General features: G+C 39.2%; 1 protein-coding gene across 1 annotated transcript in view; it reads left to right on the top strand.

Moving 5' to 3' along the window:
* LOC121374828 (anoctamin-6-like) overlaps positions 1 to 11892 on the top strand; it is a 62761-nt gene extending 50869 nt beyond the window's left edge. The window contains 4 exon segments of the mRNA XM_041501939.1: positions 8473 to 8609; positions 9489 to 9690; positions 10237 to 10366; positions 11609 to 11892. Of these exon segments, the coding sequence (XP_041357873.1) occupies positions 8473 to 8609; positions 9489 to 9690; positions 10237 to 10366; positions 11609 to 11691 (552 nt within the window). The 3' untranslated portion in view covers positions 11692 to 11892.
* The last annotated feature ends 1514 nt before the right edge of the window (positions 11893 to 13406 follow it).

Genomic DNA, 13406 nt, shown 5'->3' with positions numbered 1-13406 from the left:
AATGATTGGAAAGTTATGGCATCATCTAGATTTGTACATTTCTAATATAGACAACAAAGCTGAGATGATTTCCAGAGTGGAGGTCATAGCAACGGCAGTTATTCCACCGAGTCATGGACTCTGGCTTCCAGTAAGAATACCACAAGTGGAGAAACTGGCCAAATCTGTATTTCTTCAAGGTAAAGATGTACTACCCAAAGGAGTATTTATTTCAGAAAGGATCATAGACCCTCACAAGGAAAGTATCAAAGTCAATGTGATCAACTGTAGTTCAAATGAGGTCACTCTTCACCCTAATATGAACATAGCCATTGTGGAGTCGATCTACATGACTTCTGACGATGACGATATGAGATGTGCTGCTTGCCACTTAAAAGTTTCGAAACCAGCAGCCGAATACATGCCTGACCATCTGGAACAGCTCTTTAAGAGTAGTTCAGAACACCTGTCTTCATCTGAACGTGAAGCCTTTGCAGAACTCCTGATCAAGTACCAGGCAGTCTTTTCAACAAACTCAGCAGACCTAAGTCAAACAAACAGAGTTCAACACAAAATCAATACTGGTACAGCTTATTCAATTCGCCAGTCACCAAGGAGACAACCCCTAGGAAAACGTCACATTGAAAAAGAAGAATTACAGAAAATGTTGGACAACAACATCATCGAGCCATCCGACAGTGCATGATCATCTCCTGTGGTTCTGGTAAAAAAGCAAAATGGTTCATACCGCTTTTGTGTTGATTACAGACAACTAAATGAAGTGACCATCAAAGATTCCTATCCATTACCAAGAACCGACGATTGCCAAGATGATCGAGCAAAGTGCAAATGGTTCAGCATTATGGATCTAAACTCAGGATTTTGGCAAATGGGTATCGCTGAACAGGACAGGGATAAAAGTGCTTTTGCCACAAGTCTTGGTCTCTACCAGTTTCGAGTGATGCCATTTGGATTAACAAATGCCCCTGCTACGTTTGAGCGACTTATAGAAAATGTCCTTCGTGGTTTGCAGTGGGAAGAGTGCCCCCTGTTTGTTGATGACATTATAGTGGGAGCCGCTGATGTGGCAGAAGCTGTGCAGAGATTAGAACAAGTTTTCCAAAGACTACTGGATACCAATCTCAAGCTCAAGCCAAACAAGTGCACGTTCTTTCAGAAGAAAGTGAAATTTCTGGGCCATATCGTGTCTGAAAATGGTATTGAAACAGACCCAGAAAAGATTTCAGCAGTAAGAAATTGGCCTGTACCAAAGAACGCCAAAGATGTTAGAAGTTTCCTTGGACTATGTTCTTACTACAGGAGATTCATCCTCCATTTTGCTGAGATAGCAAAACCCCTCCACAGGTTGACTGACAAGGCAGCAAAGTTCATCTGGACAGTTGAGAGTAATGAAGCCTTTGAGAAACTGAAAGACGTTCTGATCACAACACCTATTCTTTCATACCCTTTGCCAAATCACCAGTTTATCCTAGATACCGATGCTAGTGACAAGGCTGTTGGTGCAGTCCTGTCACAAAAGGATGGGGATACCGAGCATGTCGTTGCTTATATGAGCAAGGCACTTAGTAAACCAGAACAAAGTTATTGTGTCACACGCAAGGACCTATTGGCAGTTGTTGCAGCCCTTAAACATTTGCACAGTTACCTGTATGGACAGGAAGTTCTCCTACGTACAGATAATGCAGCTGTAACCTGGATAAAAAAAAAACCTCAAGCAACCTACAGGACAAGTTGCTCGTTGGCTCCAGGAATTGGGCACTTTCAATCTGAAGGTAATCCATCGAGCTGGGAGAAAGCATACAACTCATGATGCTTTGTCTAGGAATCCCTGTAAGGCATGCAAGCAACAAGAGAATATCCAGAACAGTCATTCTGATAGTGAAGATGAAGATTGAAACCCAACATTACCAAATGTTTCCCAACCTTCAACAGGTCCATTTAGAGTGCTAGCCATGCAACAGAAATCTCAATCCACTCGGTTCACACCACACACCCTCCTAGAAGGCTGAGATCTTCCATCTGTAAGACAAAAACAGTTGGAGGATAAATCTGTTGGACCCACCGTAGTTGCAGTAGAGAAAGGAAAACGTCCAGAATGGGAGGAAATATCACCATGCACAGCAACCATAAAGATCCTTTGGAGACAATGGGACCGACTGTAAGTCCATTCTGGAGTGCTATACAGGAAATAGATTGATGAGAGTACAAACACACTTCAGATGGTCATACCAGAGAAACTTAAGTCAAATGTGTTGAAATACCATCATGATATACCATCTAGTGGACATTTGTGCAAAGAAAAATCTCTGCAAAAGATTCAAACAACATTTTACTGGCCAGGAATGAAGAAAGATGTTGAGACACACTGTTAACTCTGTGATCATTGTACTGCAAGAAAACAGTCCAACAAGTCACTGAAGGCACCTTTGGGACAGTACCATGTTGGGGAACCAATGGAGCGAGTAGCTATGGACATACTTGGACCATTACAAAAGTCACGAAGAGGCAATCGGTACATACTTGTAATAGTTGACTGTTTCACCAGGTGGACCGAAGCAGTAGCCATCCCTGATCAAGAAGCCAAGACCGTTGCCAAAGCCTTGCATCACTGGGATGAGAGCCCAATCCAATGGCAATGTAGAACGTTTTAACAAGACACTAGGTGCTATGCTGACAATGTATTGTGAGAAAGACCAGAGATCCTGGGATGACTATTTACCACAAGTCATGCTGGCTTACAGAGCATCACCACATTCTACAAGAGTACAAACAAAATGGTTTTTGGAAGAGAAGTCTTTCTCCCTATGCATGCCATAATTGAACAACCTGAAGATATGAGAAATCGAATGGATGTCAATACTTACCTTTTGAATCTAGAAGATAACCTGAAGTTAGTCCATGATCATGGAAGAAAATGTCTGAAAAAGAATGCAGCCTATCAGAAGAAAATGTATGATACCAAGGCTAAAACTAGATCGTTGAAAGAAGGGCAAGCTGTTTGGCTACATAATCCTGTGAGAAAGCCAGGTGTTTGTCAAAAGCTCACGTCAGGCTGGAAGGGACCTTACCTTGTTGTCAAGAAGATAGATGATCTTATATACCTTGTCAAGATGTCATTGGGACTGCCAAAGCTATCCACATAGACCGCCTGCTACCTTATAGAGGATGCAGTCTTCCAATGTGGATTATAAAGCAACAGTCGGTCAGGAAGAACAGTTTATAAATCAGGACATTTGTATGAGTATTGTTCATATTTTTTGTTGTTGTTGAGTAATAGTTTGTTGAAGTTCAAGTTTTCCAGTCTCGAGAGGATTTTAAAGAAGCAACACAGTGGATAAAGATAGCTTTATTACAGGTACCTTAATTTATAAAACTATAATTGTGATTGAGATATCTGCTTTGATGTAAACCTACAATGACACCGAGGATGGTACACATGATGTCTGCAAATAGTTCTTTGACCTCCTTGTGAATGAAGGATGGAAAGTCTGCAATGAAAAAAGAGATGAGTTGTAGCTGCAGCGAGAGTTAGGAAGTTTCTTAAGATGTTTTCAGCAGGACTAGGACTGATCACCCTAGGGTCTTCTGAATTGAAGTTTTTCTCTTTTCTTCACTGTTGAGTTGTACAGATGGAAATCCACAGTAGTCAGTAGTGGGTGACTGAGTGGTTAATATTAATAACTATAGATTCCAAACCCGAGTGTGTGTAGCTATCCCTCTTTGTCAGCATTGGGTTACAGTAGATAAGCAGTGCTATAGTAACCATGAAAAATCACTTACCTTTCAAACAACATTGATGGAGATAATACAGGTTTCATAAACATGTGTTAACGGACAGACTTTGTGATATCTGGAGAAATACCTATATTGAAATATGGGGAGTAGAACAAGTTACAGATGGTGTAGAACAAGACCTTTACTTGCAGTAAAATGGTGTTCTAAAGTTACACGTGAAAGTCTTTAGTGACAAAGTTCAGGTTCTGATCATCAATGTTTCAAGATGAGGACATTTCCAGATATCACAAGTCTAGTTGAAGTGACCTATATTTGTTTAAAGAATTCTAGACGTCTACCAGAGAAAGTATTGAAAGTCTTTAGTATCGATTACAACACATTCCTTAATCACGTTTACCAAGTTCCATTAATCATGATGTTTGAGGCCTGATAAATTTTAATTAACATTTCTCAGGAAGATCACATTTTATCATTAGAGATTCCACCATGCCGAGATATTCTTGTGGTATCGGTACCTGCAGTGACCAATTCCCAACAAAGAAGGAGTTGAAAAATCACCTTACAACGATTCATAGAAAAATTAGAATCCTATGTGTTTTATGCCAAGGAAACACATTTTTCAACAGGGTAGCAGAGTGGAGGAGACATTGTGAAGCGAAGCATGAACAGAGGTTGCATGAACTGGGTGCAGAATTCTGTGGGGAGCGCAATGCAGTGTGGCTGTCCTTGAATCCAGAAGTATATGTGAGAGTCGTGAATCCACCATCATGGTCTGAAGACCTTTCAATAAAGACAAGGAAAATAGCTCTCCAATGGACATCAGATATAATAAACCCGATACACACTGAAGATGACTGGATAGAATGCTGGGAGAAGATAGGGCATCCAAATGTCTCACTGTCCACGTCTACATCCACGCCAATACCACTGCAGCATGATGACGACGCAGTTTCAATCTATGCAGAATCGACAGTAAGTGAAACCAAGATGTCGGAACCTACCCAATCTACATATGATCCAGAGAATGCATCATTAAAGCCATCGGAGGCATTGCAGTTGGTAGATGACTCGCTCAGAAGGGACATGGCAGAAGCAACCTTTACAACTCCTGGTCATGAGATAATTTATAAAACGAGGCTATCCCATTTGACAGATAGAGAAATGAGCTCAATTGCAAGGAAGATGCGGGTGATGAATACGTTTCCTGATTGTCGTCAACATTCTGGGGATGGTCATCTTCTTCAGGAAAAAGAATTTAAGGTACGGTCGAAGACGGTGGCGACTCTACTTTCCATTGATACCAATCACGTGATGGCCATACGCTGCTGGAAACCGAGATATCCTTCCATGCAGCGCAAGAGGTTAAGAAGTCCTTCTCCCACAATGAAACAAACTTCCAATATTCTGAGCAGGAATGTACATGATATGGAACACAACAGCAGATGACTCCCAAACATCCAAAGGGACCATCGCCAACAAAGCAAAATGCAGCTATGACAACACCTTGCGAAAGAAGTAAACGGATACTGGCCAAAGGTTGCATGCCGCTGGTACCACCTGCTCGTCGAGAATGGGAGACGAAGCAAATTAGTATGCAAGTAGGCAATGTCATCCTACTATGGCCGCCCTCTGGATGGAAGGACATGGATGGTGACCAGCGTCTTCTATAGTGGGAGTGTGCTGCAATGACCCTAGAGCAGTCTCTTCAAGTGATAGACCGGCAATAGCTCCAGGATAAATGGAATATGCTAGCCCTTCCTAGTAGTCCCTCAACAACAGGCAAGAAGGGATCAATCTCAAAATCAAGGCTATACAATTATATAACCCTTTCAGAAATTGCTCTAGGAAAAACAACATCCAAAGAAGCAGAATCTTTTGTAAATCAGATGCAAGCAGCAATGTGTTACAGACGTACTGATACTGACATAGTCATGATGTGGATTGAAGCTGCCAGCATACCATTACGACTGGAAGCATCACCAACAGAAGAATGAAAATTGGGTCTGTGAAAGACAATGATATCATCAACGAGATTTATATATATATATAAAAATTCCATTCCTATGATTGTTAATGTCTGGATATTTCAATTGGACTTTAGTCTACTCTATTGCTGATTTCATAAAGATTCAAGAACATTCTTCTGTTATTGGTTTCTTCAGAGATTCAAGAACCTTCTTTTGATCTCTTCAGTGATTCTCTTCTATCGACACATATTCCAAAGATTCAAAAACATTCTTCAACTACTGGCTCTTCAGTGTTTCATGGAAAACTCTCTATTATTGGGATCTTCATCGATAACTAATGATGGTATTGCTGACTACAACATGATCCGGAGGATCATTTCTACTGAGTGTGTGTGTGTGTGTGGGGGGGGGGGGGGGGTTAGTGTAATGGTCACACCTTAAGTGTCCATTATGGTTTAATTAATTCTATTCTAGTGGAAATACGAGGCAGGTAGCTTAGGTTCCAAAGTACAGTTTACGATGTACAACTGTTAAAACAACGGAACATTGTCCTGGATATTCATTGTGACTGTGAGAAAAGTTTTACTATTTGATAAAATAGCTATATAGTGATGATTAGTCGTACCTACAGATTGTTTCGCTAAGTTTCTAGCACACAATAACTTATTATTTCAATGGAATCGCCATAGTTTATTTGTATTTACTTCCGGGTTTTGACGGACGCCGCCATGTTTACTTGAAGATGTGTTAGGACAGGTCAAGGCTACGTTAGACGAAATTTTTCTAAATATAATTTATGAACGTTGTAGCTGAATGACATAATTACATAATTTAATGTTCAGATTTAATATCAGTTACATGTGTTAGAATTCATCAAACTTGTTTTGAACGTTAGACTGTATTGTTGTCAACTGTAGATTTGTGCTTACAGTTGCATCGGTGCGTTAGACTATCCCTTAGTCTTTCACGTTGACTTACTGGTGCAGATTATTACATAATCTAGGGAGGTAGGTAGCCAAATACTTTATTGTGTGAGTGTTAATGCAGTTACAATTGAACCAGTTATTTTACAAACATTATCGGTTTACACCTTTTTATTAGATAGGGTTGGTACTTACTTTTCGAGGCGTCAGGTTGCAGCGGGTCGCATTTCGGGTTGGCGGGTTGCATTTGATAATTCTAGATCAACTACACACTTGTTAGACAAACTGAAGGTACCAAACTGTACAACAACATTATGGAAAAATATGTTGAAATGGGCAACCTGATATATAATGATGATTTAACTACGAAAATAGCATTTTAGTAAGCCAATTTAGTAAACATAACATCAAACGGGTCGCACCGCGTTGGCAAATCCTGTATTTTGATTAGTCAAATGACGTCACGTGGTACGTCTGAAAACATATAAAAGCAAGCGACGTCATTAATGGCGTCACTCTGTCGCAGGCACTTTTAGCTATGACGCCGAATGTAGTAGACGTGGTCGACTGCTCTGTACAATCTATATGTATGTATGTATGTAGGTAGGTAGGTACACAAAAGCAATTGACATTCATTGTTAGTTTAGAGTGGGTTGTTTTGTGTGTGTGTGGTTTGGGGTGGTGTTTGGGGAGAGGGTTAATGAGAGAGAGAGAGAGAGAGAGAGAGAGAGAGAGAGAGAGAGAGAGAGAGAGAGAGAGAGAGAGAGAGAGAGAGGGGGGGGGGGGGGGAATTCTAGCCATATTGAAATAAATGAAATATGCTGTCTACATTTTCAGAAAACCATCGGACTGACACCCGCTACAATGATGCTCTCATTATCAAACTGTTTGGTTTTTGTCAACAGTTATGCATCATGTCTTTATATTGCATTTTTCAGAGGGGTAAGTACTGTCATGACATCCAGAGAATTACTAAGCAGATTGTGGTTCCACATTTATTGTCTTCTTATACATCGCCCATTATATCCATACAGCAAATATTTTTTTTCCAACGTAACCCACAGGGGGTAAACGCTGTCCATACCAAAACGGAAGTTGCCTAGTAGTAACTACCATTTTCCCGCCTCGGTTGATATTTCCCATATTAAAAAATACTCGTGACGAATCCTCTATTTATTAACCCGATTAACATAGACTCGGTTGATATTTTTCATATAAAAAATACTCCTCTCTCTCTCTCTCTCTCTCTCTCTCTCTCTCTCTCTCTCTCTCTCTCTCTCTCTCTCTCTCTCTATCTCTATCTCTATCTCTATCTCTATCTCTATCTCTATATATATATATGTATCTGCGTGTCAGCGGTTTGATGATATTGGTGTGCTTGGTCGAGGTTCCAGCTACAAAGACAGCTGTTCTTGTTACAATATTTGTATACATGTACATATTTCTACTTGTCAGCGGTTTGATGATATTGGTGTGCTTGGTCGAGGTTCCAGCTACAAAGACAGCTGTTCTTGTTACACTATTTGTATACATTAACATATTTCTACTTGTCAGCGGTTTGATGATATTGGTGTGCTTGGTCGAGGTTCCAGCTACAAAGACAGCTGTTCTTGTTACACTATTTGTATACATGTACATATTTCTACTGGTCAGCGGTTTGATGATATTGGAGTGCTTGGTGGAGGTTCCAGCTACAAACAGCTGTTCTTGTTACACTATTTGTATACATGTACATATTTCTACTGGTCAGCGGTTTGATGATATTGGAGTGCTTGGTGGAGGTTCCAGCTACAAACAGCTGTTCTTGTTACACTATTTGTATACATGTACATATTTCTACTGGTCAGCGGTTTGATGATATTGGTGTGCTTGGTCAAGGCTCTAGCTACAAAGACAGCTGCTCGAGGACGTGCATGTCACAGCTCTCCTTCCAAGTTCTCGTCGTCAAGCCATTCCCCAAGTTCTTCAAAGATATCATTTTGCCGTAAGCCTATTCTTCTTACCTTCTCTTAACCATTTAGATACATGTATATTTTACTGTTATAGCAGAAATCACATTTGATAGTTAATGTACAACAAGAAAATTAACAAATATGAATTATTCTTTTCACATATAAATACATTTTGGTATCACATTAAAAAAGCAGAAATATCATAAGTTATAACATCAGTACTGTTAGCATTAGACATACATATTCAAATAACAAACAGCCTCGGTGGCGTCGTGGTTAGGCCATCGGTCTACAGGCTGGTAGGTACTGGGTTCGGATCCCAGTCAAGGCTTGGGATTTTTAATCCAGATACCGACTCTAAACCCTGAGTGTCTGCTCCGCAAGGCTCAATGGGTAGGCGTAAACCACTTGCACCGACCAGTGATCCATAACTGGTTGAACAAAGGCCATGGTTTGTGCTATCCTGCCTGTGCAAATAAAAGATCCCTTGCTGCTAATCGGAAAGAGTAGCCCATGAAGTGGCGACAGCGTATTTCCTCTCAAAATCTGTGTGGTCCTTAACCATATGTCTGATGCCATAAAACCGTAAATAAAATGTGTTGAGTGCGTCGTTAAATAAAGCATTTTTTTCTTTCAAATTAAAGCACATGTTATAGGTATATCGAACTGGGGATGCATGAAGCAGCAACATCTGAGGATGAAGCTCAATTATGCTTTCTCCAATTTTTATTCTGAAAATAAGTTAAAATATGTGTCTGGATATCCATATATTTTGACAGAATTCACACCACTGCCCATGTACCTATGGAATCAACTTTCTACTAGTCATATACATGTTCAAATACAATCATTTGATAAGCACTGCATGTTATTACACTGTGTTATAATGTACCATATTTGTCTTTTCAAAGGTTTGTTAAAAAGCGCTGGCGACGACGTCCCAACTGCTTACGTTGTCGTAGGAACCAGGTGGACGAGACGTCGCAGGATAAGATGAACGGTTCAAATCCTCGTCACCAGACATTCATGGAGAACGAGAGGCTAAAACCTGACTTGGGCGACTTCACTCTTTCTGAGTACACGGAGAAAGTCATCATGTATGGATTCCTTATGGTGAGATGTTTGCTTTAATTTGTATTAGTAGTCCCCTACTGATTTGTCACCATCCGTCCGTCTGTCTGTCTGTCCCACTTATAGTTTTTTTTTGTATTACCTCAAGATATTAAGCTGACATTTTGTGTATGGCTTTATTATGCCCTGTTGCAGATCAAGTTTGACTTTCCTGACAAAAACAAATTTTTCACAGTTATGGCCCTTGAACTTAGCTAGTAGTTAATTGTTGGGCCAAGTAGGAGACCTGTATTGCTTTCTGAAACTTTTTGTTTGTAGTGGCTCAAGATATTGGGTTAAAATTGTGTGTATAGCTTTATCAGGTACTGTTACAAATCAAGTTACACTTTCATGGCGATTTACCAATTTTTCACAGTTATGGTCCTTGAACATAGGAGATATAAAAATGTGTTTGGGCCGATGCAGTAGGGGACATGTATTGCTTCATCAGTTTTTATACTCTCAGAATGCTTGTTTTCATATGTTGTTTAATTATATCTTGCTTTAATTAAGCTGAGCCCACACCAAACTCTGAAAAGCCTGTTTCAGCTGTTTGCTGCCTCATTTCCACTGGCGCCATTGTTAGCCCTGGTCAACGTGTAGATCGATATCCGAGTGGATGCCAAACGAATCCTATGGTGGTACAGGAGACCAGTGGCCTTCATTGCTCAAGATATTGGTATATTAGTTATTTATTATTTCTCTTTTTGATGTTATAGCTATAAGCCTATACAAAATGACAAACATTAAAATATATAATTTCGATAAAGGATTATGACTGCAACCTCAATCGAGAATTGACATTACTTAATTATTGGTGGGACATGTACTTTAGCTCATTTAGTCGAGTGGTCACCTGAGGTGCTTCCTTCGTAGGATCGAACCCCTCAGTGGATCCATTCTTTGATTGTTTTTTTCCATTCCAACCTGTGCCGCATGGTTGGTATATCAAAAGCTGTGGTTTGTACTGCCTTATCTGTGAAAAAATGCACATATAAGATCTCTTGCTGGTAATGAAAAAAATTGTAGCAGACTTCCTCTGAGACACATGTTTGACATCCAATAGCCAATGATTAATTAATAAATCAATGTGTTCTAGTAGTGTTGTTAAACAAAACAAAGTTTTGAACTTTCATCCATTTGGATAAATTTTATAAAATTTATTATTTGATATAGTATGAGATATCAACACACCAAAATATTGTTTAGAATTTGTTATAATATGTCAAAAACAAAATAAAGTTTAGAAAGACCATGATTTCAATATTGGAAATCTGATACATCCTATTGTTATAGAATATGATTGCCATAGCAACAATAATGATGAGTGGAATGTTTCAATCGTGACACAAAATAACTGCTCTACAACTTATAGTTATTTGTAGTTTTACTACATGTATACAATTGGTTAAAGTTTTATTACAGTGTTGAAGCTATAAACAAACGTGCAGTTTGGCATGACATGTATTTCAACTGGGTTACTATATTGGTATAAGAAGAACACATTTTCATTGAAGTAGGCAAATGTGACAAAATTGGTTCACCTGGAAATATAATATTTTTCTAATAAAAACAGCGTTTGGATATTGATGTTTTGAATTTTGTTTTGCATAAATATACTCAACAACATTAATTGAGAGCCAATAGATATTTTCAGCATTTTTCTTTTATGTGGTACAAAATACTAATATAACTACTACAGGCATGATGTGTGTGTGTAACACTGGTCAACATTTACTCAAACAATATTTAGAAATCATCTGTGATTAAACCTTACCAACACTATACATGTGGACCGAAATGTCTACTACATGTAGCCCGTAGTCACGTTTGTTGAGTATACATGTACACGTATAATGCAGCAAATAGAAAAAGAATAAGATGAACATCTAGATAATGGTAATGCATTTTACTTTTGCAGGAATGTGGTATGACATTTTGACGTTTGTTAACTTTGCTGGAGTTCTGTCAAATGCCTTTCTCATTGCCTTCACATCTTGTTAAAACCAGCAAAAATACAAAGAGCATGCGCGAAGAATCCCGCAAACAATTGCTGTCGAGCGCACTGTTGGTAGCACTATACCAGTTAATTTCCGGCTGGGTCGAAGTTCGAGGTGCACCGCTTTTGATAGAGAAATGGTATAGTCCAACCTGTTAGGAAGTCTGTGCGATCGCTATTTTATTTTTTAATAGGCTTCTCCCATACAAGGCCTCTTCCATTTCCATTTTCCAGTAGTAATTGTGTCTGTACTTCTCATTGGCCAGTCTATTTATATCAGCCAATGAGCTATTTTTTGACATTCTACCGGAAATGGAGAGTCGTCTGCAGGTTGGACTATACCAATTCAAATCCCATAGGCGACCATGTTAACGTTTGTGTTTAAAAACACTATATGCAATATATCAACCAAACTATGACCCATAAATATCAGTACTACAACCCCTACCTCAAAGTATTAACTGCAGAAAATGGTACCTTTCATGGCTCATTTTCGGTATAACCAGATGTTTTTACAACACCCCTAGTTTCGCACAAAATTTTAGTACTTTTTTTTGCATGTACCCCATACATGTTCCAAGCACAAGGCTACTTGACACAGTGGTACTAGATGAATTAAAATTGTATACATTTTTAGCCCAGATGAAACTAATTTTTTTTTACAACCAACACACTCACATTTATAACCAATCACAGGACTTGTGGTGTTAACTTCTCTATCAAAAGTTCGGTGCACCTCGAACTTCGACCCAGCCGGAAATTAATTGGTATAGTGCTACCTGCAGGTAGCAGCGAAGTAAATCATAACATACTGTCCACTATATTAACATAAATTTTAAAAAATAGAAAAAGAGAACAGGCTCGGACATGTAGAGACTAAACGCGAACAACCGTGGCGTTCTGCAGAATAGTCGTCATACGAGTCACGAAAAAACAAGTCGACATATTCAGCCGGAGAAATTACGTGGAGGCAAGGAATCTCGCTGAAAAAGAATCCAACCTGGTGGTGCAGACTGTCGAAACGAGAAGCGTTCCAGCGTTCAATCAATTCCAATGGCCGCATACATCCCAGTAGAAAACTTCATTTCGCTGACAAAAAACAACGAGATGAAGGATCCCCAAGTCGAGCACACGATAGACCGATCTTTGATACCGTCGGCAGGTAACAGCAATTAGCCTTTTAACTTCTACAGTGAGTGTATCGAGTTTGTATAAAATCTGCTTTACAAACATTTCATGATACCATTCGTGTTTTTATTAGGTAATCGGTTAGGTATTCGGAGTGTTTTAAGGCTCGGGCGACTTCTCTGACAACACGCGATGAAGCTGGACGTATGTTCATGTGCTCTCGACTTGCCCGTCTAAAATGCTCAAATCACCTTAAAACCCTTTCGGTCGAGCACTCTAATTTTATTATTTGGACTTAATTTTTTGTCCAAACATGAGTAGTATGAAATTAGCTCATTTTGGCTTCAGGTCTGAAGTTAATTAATAAAGGAATTACAACACCATTCCTAACTGGTTAATTTTTAATTAACCCTTACTACTCGTTCAGTAACGTGTGATAATTTAGGAACGCTTCCAGGGGAACTTAATTAATAAAGGAATTACAGCTCTATTCCTAACGGGTTAATTTTTAATTAACCCTAACTACTCATTCAGTAACCTTGTAACACAGAATTAATACTGGTACCTCTCACAATAAAGACAATAACCTACA

Source organism: Gigantopelta aegis, chromosome 6 (genome assembly GCF_016097555.1).
Source record: "Gigantopelta aegis isolate Gae_Host chromosome 6, Gae_host_genome, whole genome shotgun sequence".
NCBI lineage: Eukaryota > Metazoa > Mollusca > Gastropoda > Neomphalida > Peltospiridae > Gigantopelta > Gigantopelta aegis.
This window is presented reverse-complemented; position numbering and strand designations above follow the sequence as displayed.